At 40.6% G+C, this 17,244-nt stretch overlaps 2 protein-coding genes across 14 annotated transcripts in view; one reads left to right on the top strand and one right to left on the bottom strand.

The window, feature by feature from the left end:
- Nucleotides 1-17,244, bottom strand: part of Ctnna3 (catenin alpha 3) — a 1,512,724-nt gene that overhangs the window by 861,791 nt on the left and 633,689 nt on the right. The window lies entirely within an intron of this gene.
- The window catches only part of Lrrtm3 (leucine rich repeat transmembrane neuronal 3), a 162,522-nt gene continuing 159,660 nt past the window's right edge, over nucleotides 14,383-17,244 (top strand). The window contains exons 1-2 of the mRNA XM_031347513.1: nucleotides 14,383-14,995; nucleotides 15,333-16,867. Coding sequence (XP_031203373.1) covers nucleotides 14,992-14,995; nucleotides 15,333-16,867 — 1,539 coding nt within the window. The 5' untranslated portion in view covers nucleotides 14,383-14,991. The remainder of the gene's footprint in view (nucleotides 14,996-15,332; nucleotides 16,868-17,244) is intronic.

Below are 17,244 nucleotides of genomic sequence, written 5' to 3'. Positions count from 1 at the left end.
AAACAGTTCACTATCTAATCTTGCTGACACAAAATCCATAGCCTAGACCATGCCTGCAAAGAAGGAACTTTCCATCAGCCTTCAGAGCCTGACTCACTCATCAGGTTAATGAAGACACAATCATCTTAATGGTTTTTAAAAGGCTCCAACATGGAATGCACCAAAATAAACCAACAAATTACATCAGGAGACAGAGAAATTCTAGCCCGGAGTATTCCAAATAATGCAGTCAGCGTGAGGAAAGGCATTGCATTGTTACACAGGTAAAGTACACAGTGAAGACAAGCCAAAAATGCACAGGAAAGGGGCTAGTGATGTTAACAGATGTGCTTATTCAGGTTGGGATGGGAGTGCAGGTGTCGGCAAACATTTTCTACAGAAACTGCCTAAAGACTACTCTAAACTTACAGGATGTACCTGTCCCACCTGTACCATTATGGTCACATTACAGCAATTCTCACACGGTGGTGTCAGTACATGTGGATTTGACATCGTTTATTGATATCTAAGTTTTTAGTAAATGCATAAAGGATCACAGCATAGAGTTGTGATAAAGACAAAAAGATGAGATGAAATGAAGAAAGTAAAAACAAAAACAAAGTATCAATCCAGGAAGCCTAAAATCTGAAAATAATAATTCCAGAGAGAACAAAGAAAACACACACACACACATACACACACGCATGCACGCACGCACGCACACACACACATGTGCATGCGTACATACAAGGATCCAGAGGATGGGTGGATGGTTAGGTGAACTTTCGCTAACTCCAGTTCCAGGAGACCTGATGCCCTCTTCTGGCCTCCTTAAGGCACCAAGTAAGGACGGGATGCACAGGCATACATGCAGGGAAAACACTCATATGCATAAAATAATTTTTTTATATAAGAAATTTTCATAGAGAACAAGTCTCTAGCGCTTGTTACATAGTGAATGAATAAAGATTCAAACGAAAGTAGACCCTGGTTTCCAAGTATCTTGGTAAAGAATAAAAGCCCTTGAAGGGAAAATAATAGATTATTCATTTGAAAGAGGGGGGATCTCTACTGTCTGCTTCTCAGAAGCCATGTCGCCACAACAGAGCCTTGCATGGATGGTCCCGAAAGAAAATGACCTACAAGGCAGAACCCCAGGAGCATGCGCAAGAACATATCAATCAACAGGGGGTGGGGTGTGGTGTGTGACCTTAAAGAAACAAAAGGCCCTGATATGAATTCTCCATTTCCTGCTCATCCTTCCAGAGGAATCACTTACAGAGATGGGTTGGCAAATTGAGTAGGAAACCAAACAAAGGTATACAGGGAATATAGGAATGGGAGTCCCAGCTGGAGAGTGGTCAGGCTAGCACTTGGTGGTTGATATGGTTGCAGACTGGAGCAGAACAACATAGTGTAACAGGAGGTGGGGAGGGTCTGGATTGCTTTGGTGGTTGGAAATGTCGAACTAGTGCCACTTAGGACAAATAAGGTCCACTCCGTATTAGGCTCTCCTGTATTGATACACAAATTTAAAAATAGAAGAAAAGTAGGGATGATTCCTAACGTTTTCATAAAACTGAATAAGAATGAAAACTTAACCTAGAAACATAGCTTTTAATTCTGTTTCATTGTTTACAGTTTTCATAAGCTATGGGTTGTCAATCAAGTCAATATTAATAGCAATTTTTGCCATGGGAAGCAGGAAGCAGACAATGATGCTATGTCCTTGGTTATATTAGCATGGCATCAGAATATTATTAAAATGCTAAAATATTATGGGACATAAATGGGAGCTAAAATAAAGTGATTGTCTCCAGAAAGAATAACTGGGGGGGGGGGTTGTGGAGATGGATGTTTTCAATAGAAGCCTTTCTTATTTGCTGCACAAAATTCGGTTCTCTGTGAATAAATATAATCCCTTAATGTTCTCCATTTTTAACCTACCTATTACCTTTTGAAGAACTCAGAAAAGTAATGCTGTGGCAGTTTATTGCCAACAATAGGTGTCATTTGTTTATATGTGGGGAAATGCCTGAAAAACGAACTAGACCACCTTAGGCATCAGAATCAGAGAACTGGATGTCAACAAAAATCAATAAAGGTGAGGTAAGAAAGGTACAGGGAACAGATTCTTCTTGTATGTGAGGCTCCTGTTGGGAAACTGGGCCTAGATATGACTGAGGGGCCTTTACCAGCCTTTGAATAAGTACGGGAGCAAAGGAAACACTCCTGGGACCCAGACCACAAAAGAAGATATAAGAAAGCCAACTGAGCTTAATATGTATTTTATGGATTGTGTTTTTATCATTTGATTGCTTTGTTCGTAGTTGATAATTGTATTTATCAACATCACCCTTGAAATGCCAACTGTGCTAGTAAGAGAGGTTGCCTGGCCTTGGGCTAGTGTGCTGGAGAGGAAGAAGTAAATTCCATAAAGTGTTCGTGGCTGTGACATAATAATAGATATTTCACCTGTCGCTAATGTCTGAAAAGAGTACCAAAAAAAAAAAAAAAAAAAAATCTCTGAAAAAAATCCCTGTAATTTCCTGAATAATAGGAGTACTGGGAACATGTTTTTTGTCCAGTAAAGTAACTCTGGGTTGTCTTCTGTAGGATGAGGGACAAGCACCAGGAAACTCAAACTGTGACCAGAAGCCTGAAAGGGCTAGCCTCAACCATGGCTACTGGGAAAAGACAGCCGGAGGTTAAGCAGGCAATCAATTATTCCTCTGTTGTACTCTTCTTTAAAAATGCTTAGAGCATGTGGAGCAATTCCAAATTAGTAAAATTACCCACATGCCGAGAGAGTAGCACCCTACCAAATTCTAGGGCACCAAAACTACTCAGAATCTTCTAGAGTTTATTATAGTCCCTCATCTACACTCCACAGATAGAGAGATCTACATCTACACTCTTTATTATAAACTTAGAGACATAAACTAACTCTCCCCAAGTTCTGTAGATTGTCACAACAAATTATTAAATATAAATGGAATGTCTCCAACTTGTAACAGAATAAGAAAGCAATCTAGGGAACCCAGAAGAATCTAATCTAGATATCATATAAGTGAGGCTTGTGGGACTTAGCCATAAGTGGAGTCTGCATTAATTCCAAAAAGTCCATGCCCTTTCTAAGAAGTCCAAATGATGTCTAAAGACATGAAGAACTGGCTAGCGCAAAACCCCTTATCCATCCCCTATACTGTGACATAAGTGTACTTTTAAAAAGTGAGAAGTAGTTCCATTTGATTTGGGACTAACTAAAAAAAAAAAAAAAAATCCCACTCTATATCACAAGGAATAGAGTAAGTCACTCTCAACTGTAGTAACTCCAGAGGGATTGTCTGATTCCTACAAATCTGCCCCTACCCTTATCGGTGCTGTTCCATGTTTCTCCATAGCCCCTAAAGTGAGCTAACACCACACTGTGGACTTGTGATATTTTTTTCTTTTCCTAACTGTATCAACCAGGATACATGACAGGCATTTACCTCAGTCTTTATTGCATCACCAGCACCAAGGAAAGCTTGAGAACATAGTAAATACTCATTGAAGAGATAAAACAGTTAACAACATAATAGCAGAAAGAAAAAAAGGCTTATACTCAGTAAGCAGTCACAGCATTTTCTCCCAGTGAAGAAGTTACTATGTAAACAATGAAGAAGTTACTATGTAAACAATGAAGAAGTTACTGTTTAAACTTCATTCTATAAAAATGTAGCAAACAAAAGGAACTACCCATAGAATTTACAGTTTAAGTTAATTTTTGAATCACAGTCTTGCCACATGGTGGCTCTGCTATTAGTTACAGAATTCTTCCAAGGATCCCCAAACACTCTTGGGTTTCCCATCAGGAGATAAAATGACCATCAGTACCAAATATCAGCAATATAAGGACAACGAGTCAGCTCATGGAACTTGAGTCCCCAAATACTTCAAATGCACTTTAGTATGGGTTCCTTTTCTGCTAACACATTGCAAACCCAGGTAGAAGTTCATTGCATCTTGGATATACAGCCTAAAATAATTATCAACCAGATGTCTTGCTTTAGATACAAAAATAGAACCAACCCATGGAACATTTACCTCTTTCTCAAAATCAAGGTTTGCATTATCCTTTCGCACCTGGTGGCTGGGGAATTTAATCCTCTGTGTTAAAATACTTGCTAGGAAGTCAAATTCTAAAATGTCTTAGTTTAGCTGTTTTAAACCATCACAGGCAATGCCGGAACAATGTAGACTGGATTAAAATACTTGTTATTGAGGAATATGTGTGATATGAATACAGTCAAATGTTTCTAATGATACCATTTTCAAAAACCTTGACTTCATATTCAACGTGTGGCCATCTGTCCAGAGATGAACATCAAATCCTGAGGGACAAATTTGACTAAGGGACCCTTTAATAGCTACCCTACTAAAATTCCTTTGTTCTACTGTGAGAAGCCTTAAGAAGCTTGGAACTACATGGAAGACTGTAAATTACACATCTGGGCTCTAAGGCCCAGGTGTTTCTTCTTGGAATCTAAATAAAAATCTAGAAAGTGATTTTTTTTTTTTTTTTGTAAATAGAAGAGACGACCAACAAATTTTTGTTGCTGTTCATTTGATAAAAACTTTGTTGAGACAGTGTTAGAAGAACATTCCACATTAATGCACAAATTCATGGACTGATTTTGCAAAGAACAACATAACAGTGTTTTGCTGACTATAAGCAAAAAATGAGAACTGTGGTAGGAAATAAAGAACAGAAATTCTAATAATATGAATATTAGCACAACATTGACTCAAGGTCCCTTATTATTAATTCCTGTTATCAAAGATGTCAGGGAAGCCATTGCTGAATTTTCTGCTAGTATGAACACCATGATGTACGTATTTCTCGCCACTCTCTAAGCCTTACATGACTCAAAAGTCATTTCAGCTCTAAATCATCGCCAAGAGTGATTAGATTGCACCAGGAGGCATCCAAGCTAAATGTTCCTTCTGAATGAGAGAAGGACTCTTGCTCAATCCACTTGCCACTAAACTGACTCTTGGCAAACTTAAACAACACAGTGGAGAAACATCATGTGCAAGGCATAGAACAATTTGTCAACCATGATACAAGAGCTCCGTCAACTCCATGGCATCAAATATACAAACAAACAAACCCAAGAGGCTACAGAAACCTAAGAGTATGAACACTTTGAGACTTGATCCCAGCAAAGCACGTTTACTGACATACTGTTGACTCTGTCAGGTAGGATGATGGTAGGTATCAAATTAAATGTGGTTATTGTTTTATATATATATATATATATATATATATATATATATATATATATATACACACACACATATATATAAAGATGCAGAGGTTTGTTTTTAAACTATTCTACAAGAAAATAATAATACATCCATATAGGAAGAAAGCAAGAATCTAAAACTCTGCATAATACTGATAATCAAATAGAGGTTGGTGTTTCTTATAAGATTTTTCTACTTTTATGTGTTATATACAATTTATACCAAAAAAGTAGAAAAATGAATATTTATTAAGTTCATGTTCGGTCTTCAGAAATGTCCTACATAAAGGCAGTGCAATATAAACTTGTGATAGTTACCTAGTCTCAAGATTAGCCTATACTGTCCTTCTGCAGGAAGTTGTTGTAGGCAGAAATGCAAGTCACAAGAACATGTGCTGCCACTGCCGCTGCCACACACACAAGTGTCCTCAGGGGAACGTTGTAGTGGGTGATTGCAAGGCTTGGCTCATTTGATATTTCCTCTTTCTAAAAGACATCGAGAGGCCATTTTAACAGTCTGACATTAAAAACCCTTCTCAAGCATTTATCTAAGTCAGAGGTGGACAGTTACGGCCACATGTAGACTAGACCGAGTTTTTAATGGAGCCCTTGAAGAGAGCAGGTAGGATCAAGTGTATTCCCAAGCGATGCTGATGTCCCCCATGAAGATTAGAATATGACTGATAATGGAGAGAAGATATGCATGTGACTGTTGAACGTGGCTTGGTATGAGAACTCCAGACTGGCATTCTAGAAGGATTACTTTGTAATATTCAGATCAGTTCTATACTGGGGAAGGGCAGCTTCCCAGCTAGAACAGAAACCAGCTAACGGAAGATGGTGGGTAATATACAGCCATGATATCGAAAGGTTAACACGCAGAGAATACCAAGGAATGTCTATAGTAGTAAACTCTGATTTTCCCTTGGTCATATTGGCGACCTGTGACAGACACATGCTTGCCCCAGTACGCACCAATGACCAGTAAATCTAGACAGAATCAGAGGAAAAGTTAATATTTGTGGACTCCCTGGTCTACAGTGAGAAAATGTAGTTTATTCTTATTCACAAATTCCGGAAACTCCTACTAAACTAATCTCTTGAGTATTCAGAAGCAGGTCTGAGGGATCCATTTTACAGGTAAGCGTAATAAGACCCTGTGATACCTAGCTGGAATCAATTTCAAATGCAAAATATCAACTGACATATATAATAAATAATATGTTATTTTCTAAATTATTTGTGATAAAACAACTTTTCTTATATCTAGTCAGTATGCAATTATTACATTTCAATTTGGATTAAACGATTTGGTTCCACTGTCCTCCAAAGCTAGTCCTAACCCTCACCCCTCTCTAGGCCATCCTTATAGAAGTAGAGGTTTAGGAGGGTATTCTTTTACCCCCTAATCATTTTATCATCTTCTGTTCTTAAAATCACACAATGATTCGAGTCCTAATATCATAAAGCTGCTTTCAATGTTGGGCTTGGGGGTCTGAAGAGATGGTTCAGCAGTAAAATGTGTGCGTTGCTAAATGGCCATCCCTGAAAACATTCATACAGGTAGCATTATAGGAGCTGGCTGGATTATATTTGGGCATATATATCATAGACATATAGTTTTATGTATGCAATAGCAATTAGTAAAAAGAATGGGTTGTGAACTTAAAAGATAGTCGAAAGGGATACAGGGGAGGGTTTGGAGGACGAAAAGTGAAGGGGAGAGTACTGTAATCATTATACTGTCAAAAGGTAAAATGCAAACAAAAATGAAAGTGTGTGTGTGTGTGTGTGTGTGTGTGTGTGTGTGTGTGTGATGTATATGTGTATGTGTGTATGGTGTGTATAGTGTGTGTGTGTGGTGTGTGTGTGTGTGTGTGTGTGGTATATATGTGTGTGTGGTGTGTATGTGTGTGGTGTGTATGTGTGGTGTATGTGTGTAGTATGTATGTGTGGTGTGTGTGTGTGTATGTGGTATGTCTATGTGTATATGGTGTGTATAGTATGTTTGTGTGTGTGTGGTATGTATGTGTGTGTGTGTGGTGAGTATGTGTGGGGTGTGTGTGGGGTGTGCGTGTGTGTGTGTGGTATGTGCATGTATGTGTGTGTGTGGTGTGGTGTGTGTGTATGTGTGGTGTGTGTGTATGTGTGGTGTATGTATATGTGTGTGTGTGTGTGGTATGTGTACATGTGTGTGTGTGTGTGGTGTGTGTGTGGTGTGTATGTGTGTATGTGTATGTGTGTGTGTATGTGTGGTATGTGTGTGTGTGTGGTGTGTGTGTATGTGTGTGTGTATGTGTGTGTGAGTGTGTGAGAGTGTGTGTGTGTGTGTGTGTGTGTGTGTGTGTGTGTGTGTGTATGTGTGGTGTGCCCTTGCAGAAGATGGAAGTTCAGTTCCCAGCACACATGGCAGGGAGAGCACAACTATTTATAACCTCAGCTCCTAGGTACCCAGTGCCCTCTTCTGGGCTCTTTGGGCATCTGCACCCAAGTGCACAATGATACACACACATAATAGGAATAAATTAAATAATAAGACAGTTTTGTGCTTGGCAGTGCATTCCTGGAATCTCAGCAATTGGGAGGCTGAGGAAGGAGAATTTTTAGTTCAAGAACCGTCTAAGCTACATACACCGTAAGACCCTGCCTCAAAACCAAAGTATAAAATAGAATACACATTTTTTAGAACCTAAAATCTCATGAAATTAAATAATGTATGAGTCATAAATCGAGACTTAATTCCAGTGTGTTGAACTCTTGATCTTCCTCCCAAAACTTGAGCCATAAAAGCCATCAATGGTCTTGGTACTCCCCTCCCCCTATTGCAAAGCCTATAAAACAAGGACTGAATTTGGGAGAGCTGGCTCAGCAGTCTAGAGTGTTTACTCTTCTACCAGGGGACCATTTGTTCCCAGAACCAACATCAGGGAGGTCACAACTGCCTCTGCCATGGTCCCAGCTCCCTGGCACTTGGCGCTCTCGTCTGGCTTTTGTTGATACCTTCCTTCATGTGTACATATACCCACACACAGACATAAATGCATGTTTGTAATTTTTTTAAGAAAGAAAATCTCCTTTAAAAATAAAGATTTAATTTCTCTCACTATTCCATATCTGTTCTTCTAACCCATTAAAAAATTTTGTTTTGTTTAAAATACTTTAAACAAGGGGGGTGGAGGGGTTTGGAGAGATGGCTCAATGGTTAAGAGAATTGACTGCTCCTCTAGAGGTCCTGAGTTCAAATCTCAGCAACAACATGGTGGCTCACAACCATCTGTAATGGGATCTGATGCTCCCTTCTGCTGTGTCTGAAGACAGCTACAGTGTGTACTCATATAAATAAAATAAATAAAAATAAGAAATATAGAGAATTTAGCTGATTCTCCTGCTACCACACTGGCCTGAGTTGCACCACCTTTGCCCCTGACCTGTGAGATCCTCCTTGTCAGCTTCAACCCTGGCCTCTGCTGTAATAACAGAACCAGGAATGATCATTTTAGCCAACATGGGCTACAGTAACAAAATGCCTTGTGTGGTTCAAGCAACAGGTTCCAATTTCTCAGAATTGAAAGATCTAGACTAGAAAGTGCAGCAGGTCTGACTTTCTAGAGAGAGCTCTAATCATGACATGCATCCAGACCCACTCTCCTGGATCCTCACACTGCTTAGAGCACAGGAAGAAGCAGATACAGCCATGTCTCTTCTTATCTTACAATCCCGTTAACCTCATCATGAGTGCTCTGACATCATGACCTTCTAAGGCTCCATCTCTAAACACCATCACACTGGCGATAGGGGATTCAATATATGAACCTAACTCAGAGGAAAGTCTTATCTTAAATCCATACAAAGGATCCTTTAATATACGACCTTGTTAAGACATCAAATCTGGGAGGGGCGGGGACAAGCTCTATCATTCCAGAGTAAAGCCAATATTCTTACAACAGCATACACATCTCTTCATATTCTGGTACTTGGGATCTCTGTGGCTTCATCTCTGGTGTCTCTGGGGCTGTCATATCTACTGCAGCTTGATTGTGCTTCTTGAAGTCCATCAAACACATGACCTGTCTCCACCTTGGGGCTTACACCAGCCATTCATAAACATGATCTGTCTCCACCTTGGGGACTTACACTAGCCATTCTTCATCCTCATTAAGTCTTTGGTTCCAAGTCCATGTCATTCTTTAGTTTGCTGAGGGTATTTTCCTAGTGTCCCCAACAACCCTGATTAAATCATATCTATTTTCTTGCACACCCATCCATCCTCCTATTTTCCTTTCACCCATAGTCCAAATTACATATTCAGGTTAAGTACTTGGACTTGACTGTGACAAAATGCCTCCAGCAGAACAGTTTCTGAGAGAAAAATGTCCACTCTGGTTCACATTTTCAAAGAGTCTCAGCCCATCGGGTGGGGAAGGTATGGTGCGCTTTCTTGGCAGGGAATTCTGTGGCAGGGGTTCCTCATGTCATACCAGACTGAAAAGAAGAATGGATGGAGGTAAAGACTGGGCCTTCAGAGACCTAAATCCAGTAATCGCCTTTTTATGGAAGAAGTCTCAGTTCTTAAAGGTTCCGTGGCCTTCTGATCAATGGTACAAGTTAGGAAAATGGTAATCAAAACATGAGCTAATGGGGCACTTCAGATTCAAAGTTAGCATGACTAATACACTACCTATAATGTAAGTTCTACACAGTGTAAACCTTTATTTTGCACACTGATGTCCACATATTTGGGACAGTGTTTAGTACATAATCATATTCAGACTATTTATTTGCCAAGTCAGTGAAATCTCTGAAGCCAGGTATCCTGAAGAATACCCTATTACAATCTCATTTTTTTAATACAACTTCATATTTGGCAATCTGGTTTAACATTGAACTGAAATTTGGCATTATATATAGACACTTGACTTATTTACTCAATTCAAACAAAATGTTTTTGATATTCAAAGTAACACATGTGCAATAAAAAAGTGTTTAGATAGAGGGCATCATGTTTTATAATTGTATAAATCATAAGGCCTCAGATGCATTTGGGGAAATTTAAGTTGCTGGGTAGTTTATGGTTAGTCCTCTTTGTGGTGGCAATGGCAAAGGAAGTTGCTAAACACATAATGGGGCATAATTTTCTCTGTGTTGAAAGGCAAGACAGAAACAATCAGCTGGCTTTCAGTCAATAACTATAAAAAGGATAAACTATGAAAAACATACAAGAAAATCAGTAAAATTTGCTAAAATATAGTATTTTGCTTTTGAATGACTACTCGGTGTCTTTAGAACAATTTCCACGGCCTTAAGGGATGAGAACATGGATTTGAATTGTGATTTCCACTTTGGGATTTTTTTTTTTCTAGCTAGCCTCACTGATAATTTTCCCTCTTCAAGAACTTTGCCACCTTTAACAAGAACAAACCAAAGGAAGGACCACTCAGAGTGCCTCAATGCGTGAATGGCAAGAATACCCCTGAGGAAGAGACAGGTGGTCAGCATTGAGTGAAATGTCCATTTCAAGAGCCAGGGAAGGAGCACGAGATCAGAGCCATGGAGCAAGACAAGGTGGGGAGCCAAAGATACCAGAAACATGTTTGAAAATAAAAGACGAGGTATGTAATACAAGACAAGGTTATTTGCCATTAATAACCCAACCATATCTGCCCCCTTGGAAAGCCACATGAGATAATTGCATTCCCCTGGTCTCCGATGAACTTCTGCCACAAGGGTGGGAGGCACATGGACAAGCGAGCGGCCCTGTGCAGCTGTTAGCCGAGAAAGATGTCCTGATAATGACTTCCCAGTGAGAAGGAGGAAGGGTGAGCAGAGAAATCAGAGGCTTTCAATGCAGAGGAATGAGAAAGAGGCTATAAATATGACTCTCTTTAAGCTTTTTTTTTTTTTTTTTTTTTTTGAGACATGCAAGTTGTGAAGTCCCATTTGGGATGTTAGATAATAAAGACTCAGTGTTATCCTTCTGGACTCTGTGCTGAGTTGAATATTTCAAAGCATATTTACTATTCCTGCAAACCTTATGGTTCAACTATGAAGATGAGCAGTGCTCCTGGCAAGAGTGAGGACCTGCTAATCATCTCGTTTTCTCCACCTCTCACACACATCATTAAGGGCACTTCCCTTGCTGTTATCTCCAATCTCACTAACAGAGGAAATCTCTAGTCTCGGCAAGGAATGTGTAAGAGCAGCATTACGTATATAGTTCCTTCTAGAGACTCGAACCCTCTTGCCCTGCTATCGCTCCGGTATGGACTCCTCTTGGGACCTGGTGGTAGACCAGATAGACAGTAAGCGAACGGGCATAGCATGTGACTTTGTATTGAGAGTCTTGGATCCACTCCCAGACCTAGGAATGGGGCTGACTCTTCACAGCCACTCAGTACACATGCATCCTGCTAGATGTTTGGCAGAGCCTAAAGATGGTAAAGAGGGGGTAATCAGGAACTAGGCTCCAAAAAGAGAGTCACAGGTTGAATTTGACTGTGATACATCATGCACGAGTATAAAAGTATTATCATTAAACTATGTATAATTATTTACTGTATGCTATCAAAGACATAATAAAAATATTTCAACGTATAATATAAAAAGACTACCATTACATAATAAGCTTATAGGACAGCTATTGTGTTTACTGAATAAATATATTTATCGTGCCTCTAAAATGTATCAAGCACTGTTGTGTTAAAATAACTGAGACACAGAAAGTGATCAACATAGAAGAAGACACATCTCAATATCAGACATCTCCATTTTCTCTCCTTTTTTACTGAGTTTCTTAAATATATTTGTCCATCAAATAAAAAAAATGTAGCCATCTCATTGGCTGCATTCACGAAGAAAACCTACATTTTTCCATGCTATTGTAACTGGCTTAGACCCAAGTACCTACAGCAGCATTAAGAGGACTTAGTAGGTTTACAGAGAGATAAAGAAAGAGAGAGGAGGGGAGAGAGAGAGAGAACATGAGTATATGAAAATGAATCAAAAGGGTCAGAAGGTTTAGGAGAGGAATTGAAGGGTAGATTTGATCAAAATACAATCTATGCACATATGAAATTCTCAATTAAAAAAGAAAAAAGAAAAAGAGCAACCTCTTCCATTATCCTTAAAATGGAATCTTGGGGAATGGAAAAGGAAATGTTTCTTAATAAGCTTTAGATATAGCCACAACATGTGTAAGTTTAAGGTAATCACTACATCATAATACCCTAGGAATTAGCCTATTCCTATGGCCCCTTTGATTATCATGATTAGCATTTGCCAAACTGCTCACCCCTGGATAATATCTCATTGAGATGCAGCCAGTATACTTAATATAAACAAGACAAACATTTTAAAGAATAATGATTATTTATAGAAAATGGCAAACCCCATAAGGTCAAGGGTCATGCTTTGGGATAGAGAAACATCAAGTATTAGACATCGTCTGCAGAACTAAAACATTAATTTGAAACAGAAAGGGGAGATGATGAAGTCATGCGCACTCTCCGCCCTGGTTGCTCACTGAATTAGTTCTTTGTGAGCAGTGAATAGGGGCAGCATTCAATGTTAAAAAGCAACATCTGTACAGGTAGCAGAGGTAATATGTGTTCCATGTGTGTGACACCCACAGAAGCTATGCACTTTGAGATAGCAAGATGACCCGGGGCTGAGGCTCGAGCTCAGGGTCCCGTGTTCAAACCCTGTACCACAATAACAGACAAAGGTGTCACTTGATCCTCAGCATATGCCTATAACGTAATTTCTCTACCGTGTCCAATTTTGCAGGTGTGGACGTGGAAGCACAGAGAGAGAACTGCACAAGGTGATGCTGGGGGTGGGTTGGGGGTGCTCCATTTAGCAAGGATGAGTCTGCATAGACTATTGGCTGCTTCCTCCTTACTCCTAAGAGTACTTCTCTAAGACAAAGGAAACTCGGGGGGTTGGGGGGCTCCCCACTCTAGAGCCCTAGATTCTCTAGAGCTTCCCTACCCTAGTCTACTTTAAAGTTTATCAGATTCAGTGATCACAGAGGTGCCCCTTAGAAGAAACTAGTGCTTGGTGAAGTATCAGAAGACAGACTTGTTCTGCCTGGAAGCTCTAGCTCCTCTTTGCCATGTCCTGGAGCCTTGAGCAAGTGACCCACTTAAATCCCAGGTCCTTCACTTTAGAAATTTGTTTCTTTGTTTTTTGGAGGGGAAACTGGGAATGGAGAAATTCGCATGTAAATAAAGAAAATATCTAAAATAAATAAATAAATAAATAAATAAATAAATAAATAAAATAAAATAAAATAAAAAAAGAAAGAAATGTAGATGGCAGTGGGACCTGCAGGCTGCTGCTGTTGAATGAAAAACAGGACGAAGCCTTCATTTAAAGAACTTAGAGAGCACCCAATAAATATTATTAATGCATTAAATAGGAGCAACATCAATAAGCCATGAGCCAAATGATCTTGGGGTTCTAATACTAGCACTAAAAATGGTTTATTTCTCCTCCGATTTAAAAAAAAAAAAAAGGCCCAGAGCAGCCAAAACAAGCCATAACCCAGTCATAAACATTAAACCAATTATATCTTTTGTGGGAAAAAATCAGAAAAGCCATTAGCCCTATAAATTTGTGTATCATCAGTCATCCCGTCTAATGTAAAGCTGATGTAGTCCAGCATCCTGAGACACCTTGTATCCTACAATCCCGGGGACTCCAAGAGGTCAAACAAGGCACGCTCTTAACGCAGCTTTGTGAAGAGCTCACTAATTCATTTTATAAATTTCAGCTCAAAGCCTACACTGAGGTTAAGAAACACTGGCATTCGATTTGAACTTAACTTCAAGCTCTAGGAAAGAAAAAAAAAAAAAAAAACTCTGGGAAGCACATGTTTGTCGATTAAGCAAGACGCAGACAGTACAGGCGGCGGCGATGCCAAATTGTAAAACAAGACTTGGATATCCCAGAAAATGTTGCTAGTTATTGATTACGTTGACCATTCACTTCCTATTGAGCCACCCAAAAGAACCATTCATTTTCCAGCCGAGCCTGCTCATTTGCAAGATAAAAGAGAGCCAGCTCTGCACATGCCCACAGTGTTCCCCACCACTGGGGGCAGCTTTACATAAGACTGCATTCACTGAAACCGAAGCAACAGTCCGAGTGAGCGAGCGAGCGAGCGAGCGGCTTACAGAATGACAGTCTGCAGGAGTGAGCTGAGAGTGTGCGCAGCCGAACCGGGCTCTCTTGCCTTCTGGGCTCCAACGCAGCTCCGTGGCTGAGCTGGGTGCTCACTACCACGGGGACCGCCGCCGGACTATGGAATACAGATGTGGCAGCACAGGTAGCCCCACGTTGCCTAGAGGAATACATCATGGGTTTTGAGAAGAAATTGTAGGAGCCAGTTTTTTTTTTTTTTTTTAACACACACACACACACACACACACACACACACACTGTAAAGATGCAAAAACGTAATATCCATGAAGATCCTATTACCTAGGAGGACTCGGCTGTTTTGCTGCGAATGCGGTGTTGGGATTTATTTGTTCTTGGAGTGTTCTGCATGGCTGGTAAAGAATAATGTTCCAAAATCGGTCCATCTCCCAAGGGGTCCAATTTTTCTTCCTGGGTGTCAGCGAGCCCTGACTCACTATACTGCAGCTGACAGGGGATGTCATGCAGGCGGCCCCTAAGCCAAAGCAAAAGACCTAAGGACGACCTTTGAACAATACAAAGGATGGGTATGTTTTGATATTTTTCTTCTTTCCTTCTTAAAGAAAAAAATGGGGAAAAAAAAAAGCCTCTAAGCCTATGTAATAATTCTGCTTTAATTGTTTTAAATATTATCTTTCTCTGCTCTAAGACTATAAATTCAATTATCAGTGGACACATTTCCTTGTTTAACTGTTAGAAATATACAATATCCTTATATTAGAAAGATGCTATTTGATGCTAAATGGTATCTAAATGTTTACATTTCTGAATGTGGAAATAGACAGCTAGTTTTGCTTGTTTTTTTTTTTTTTAAAATGCATTCGTTTTGGGGGGATAACTTTTCTAAGTTGTTTTTATTTCCAGGTTTCAATGTAATTAGGCTACTGCGCGGATCAGCTGTAGCAGTGGTTCTAGCACCCACTGTCTTATTGACAATGCTTTCTTCTGCTGAGCGAGGATGCCCTAAGGGTTGTAGGTGCGAAGGCAAAATGGTATACTGTGAGTCTCAGAAACTGCAGGAGATACCCTCCAGTATATCTGCCGGTTGCTTGGGTTTATCCCTTCGCTACAACAGCCTCCAAAAACTTAAGTATAATCAATTTAAAGGGCTCAATCAGCTCACCTGGCTCTACCTTGACCATAACCACATCAGCAATATTGATGAGAATGCTTTCAATGGGATACGCAGACTCAAAGAGTTGATTCTGAGCTCCAACAGAATCTCCTACTTCCTTAACAACACCTTCAGACCTGTGACCAATCTACGGAACTTGGATCTGTCCTATAACCAGCTCCATTCTCTGGGTTCTGAACAGTTCCGGGGCTTGAGGAAGCTGCTCAGTTTACACCTCCGCTCCAACTCACTGAGAACCATCCCGGTGCGGATCTTCCAAGACTGTCGCAACCTGGAACTTCTGGACCTGGGATACAACAGGATCCGAAGTTTAGCCAGGAATGTCTTCGCTGGCATGATCAGACTCAAAGAGCTGCATCTGGAGCACAATCAATTTTCCAAGCTCAACTTGGCCCTTTTCCCGAGGTTGGTGAGCCTACAGAACTTGTACATGCAGTGGAATAAAATCAGTGTCATAGGACAAACTATGTCCTGGACTTGGAGTTCCTTACAGAGGCTCGACCTCTCTGGTAATGAGATCGAAGCCTTCAGCGGACCCAGCGTCTTCCAGTGCGTTCCCAATCTGCAGCGCCTCAACCTGGATTCCAACAAGCTCACATTTATTGGGCAAGAGATTCTGGATTCTTGGATCTCTCTCAATGACATCAGTCTCGCTGGGAATATATGGGAATGCAGCAGGAATATCTGTTCCCTGGTAAACTGGCTGAAAAGTTTTAAAGGTCTGAGAGAGAATACCATTATCTGCGCCAGTCCCAAAGAGCTGCAGGGGGTTAACGTGATCGACGCGGTGAAGAACTACAGCATCTGTGGCAAGAGCACGACCACAGAGAGGTTTGACCTGGCCAGGGCCCTCCCCAAGCCCACGTTTAAACCCAAGCTCCCCAGGCCGAAGCACGAGAGCAAGCCTCCGCTGCCCCCCACGGTGGGAGCTACCGAGCCCAGCCCAGAGACAGATGTGGACACAGAGCACATCTCCTTCCATAAGATCATCGCAGGCAGCGTGGCCCTTTTCCTGTCAGTGCTGGTCATCCTCTTGGTGATGTACGTGTCCTGGAAGCGGTACCCGGCGAGCATGAAGCAGCTGCAGCAACGCTCCCTCATGCGAAGGCACCGGAAGAAGAAACGCCAGTCGCTCAAGCAGATGACTCCAGGCACCCAGGAATTTTATGTAGATTATAAACCCACCAACACGGAGACCAGCGAGATGCTGCTGAACGGGACGGGACCCTGCACCTATAGCAAATCAGGCTCCAGGGAATGTGAGGTATGAAACATTGCGATTTAAAAAAAAAAAGAAAGAAAGAAAGAAAGAAAAAGAAAGGAAAAAGAAACAGAGAGAGCGCGCTCTAAAAGGCTGGGAAATAAGGGGGTGCTTTATTGAACTCCGCTGTCTATGAAGGGAACACGGTGCCCCTCCCCTCCCCCTCTCAGAGTGCTGGCAAGGGCCTTCCCTGTCCCTCAGCGTGTGTTCATAATACTGGTCATTTTCCTCTCATAAATAATCAACCCATTGAAATTTAAATCCCACAATCAATGTGAAGCTGGAACTCTGGCTTAACACTATGCCTAGGGTCTAAAGAACCTTTATGGGTTACATTAACATTACATTTGTTTCCAGATAAAAAAAAAAAAAAAACTTGT

The sequence above is a fragment of the Mastomys coucha genome, unplaced genomic scaffold, assembly GCF_008632895.1.
Source record: "Mastomys coucha isolate ucsf_1 unplaced genomic scaffold, UCSF_Mcou_1 pScaffold3, whole genome shotgun sequence".
Lineage (NCBI taxonomy): Eukaryota > Metazoa > Chordata > Mammalia > Rodentia > Muridae > Mastomys > Mastomys coucha.
This window is presented reverse-complemented; position numbering and strand designations above follow the sequence as displayed.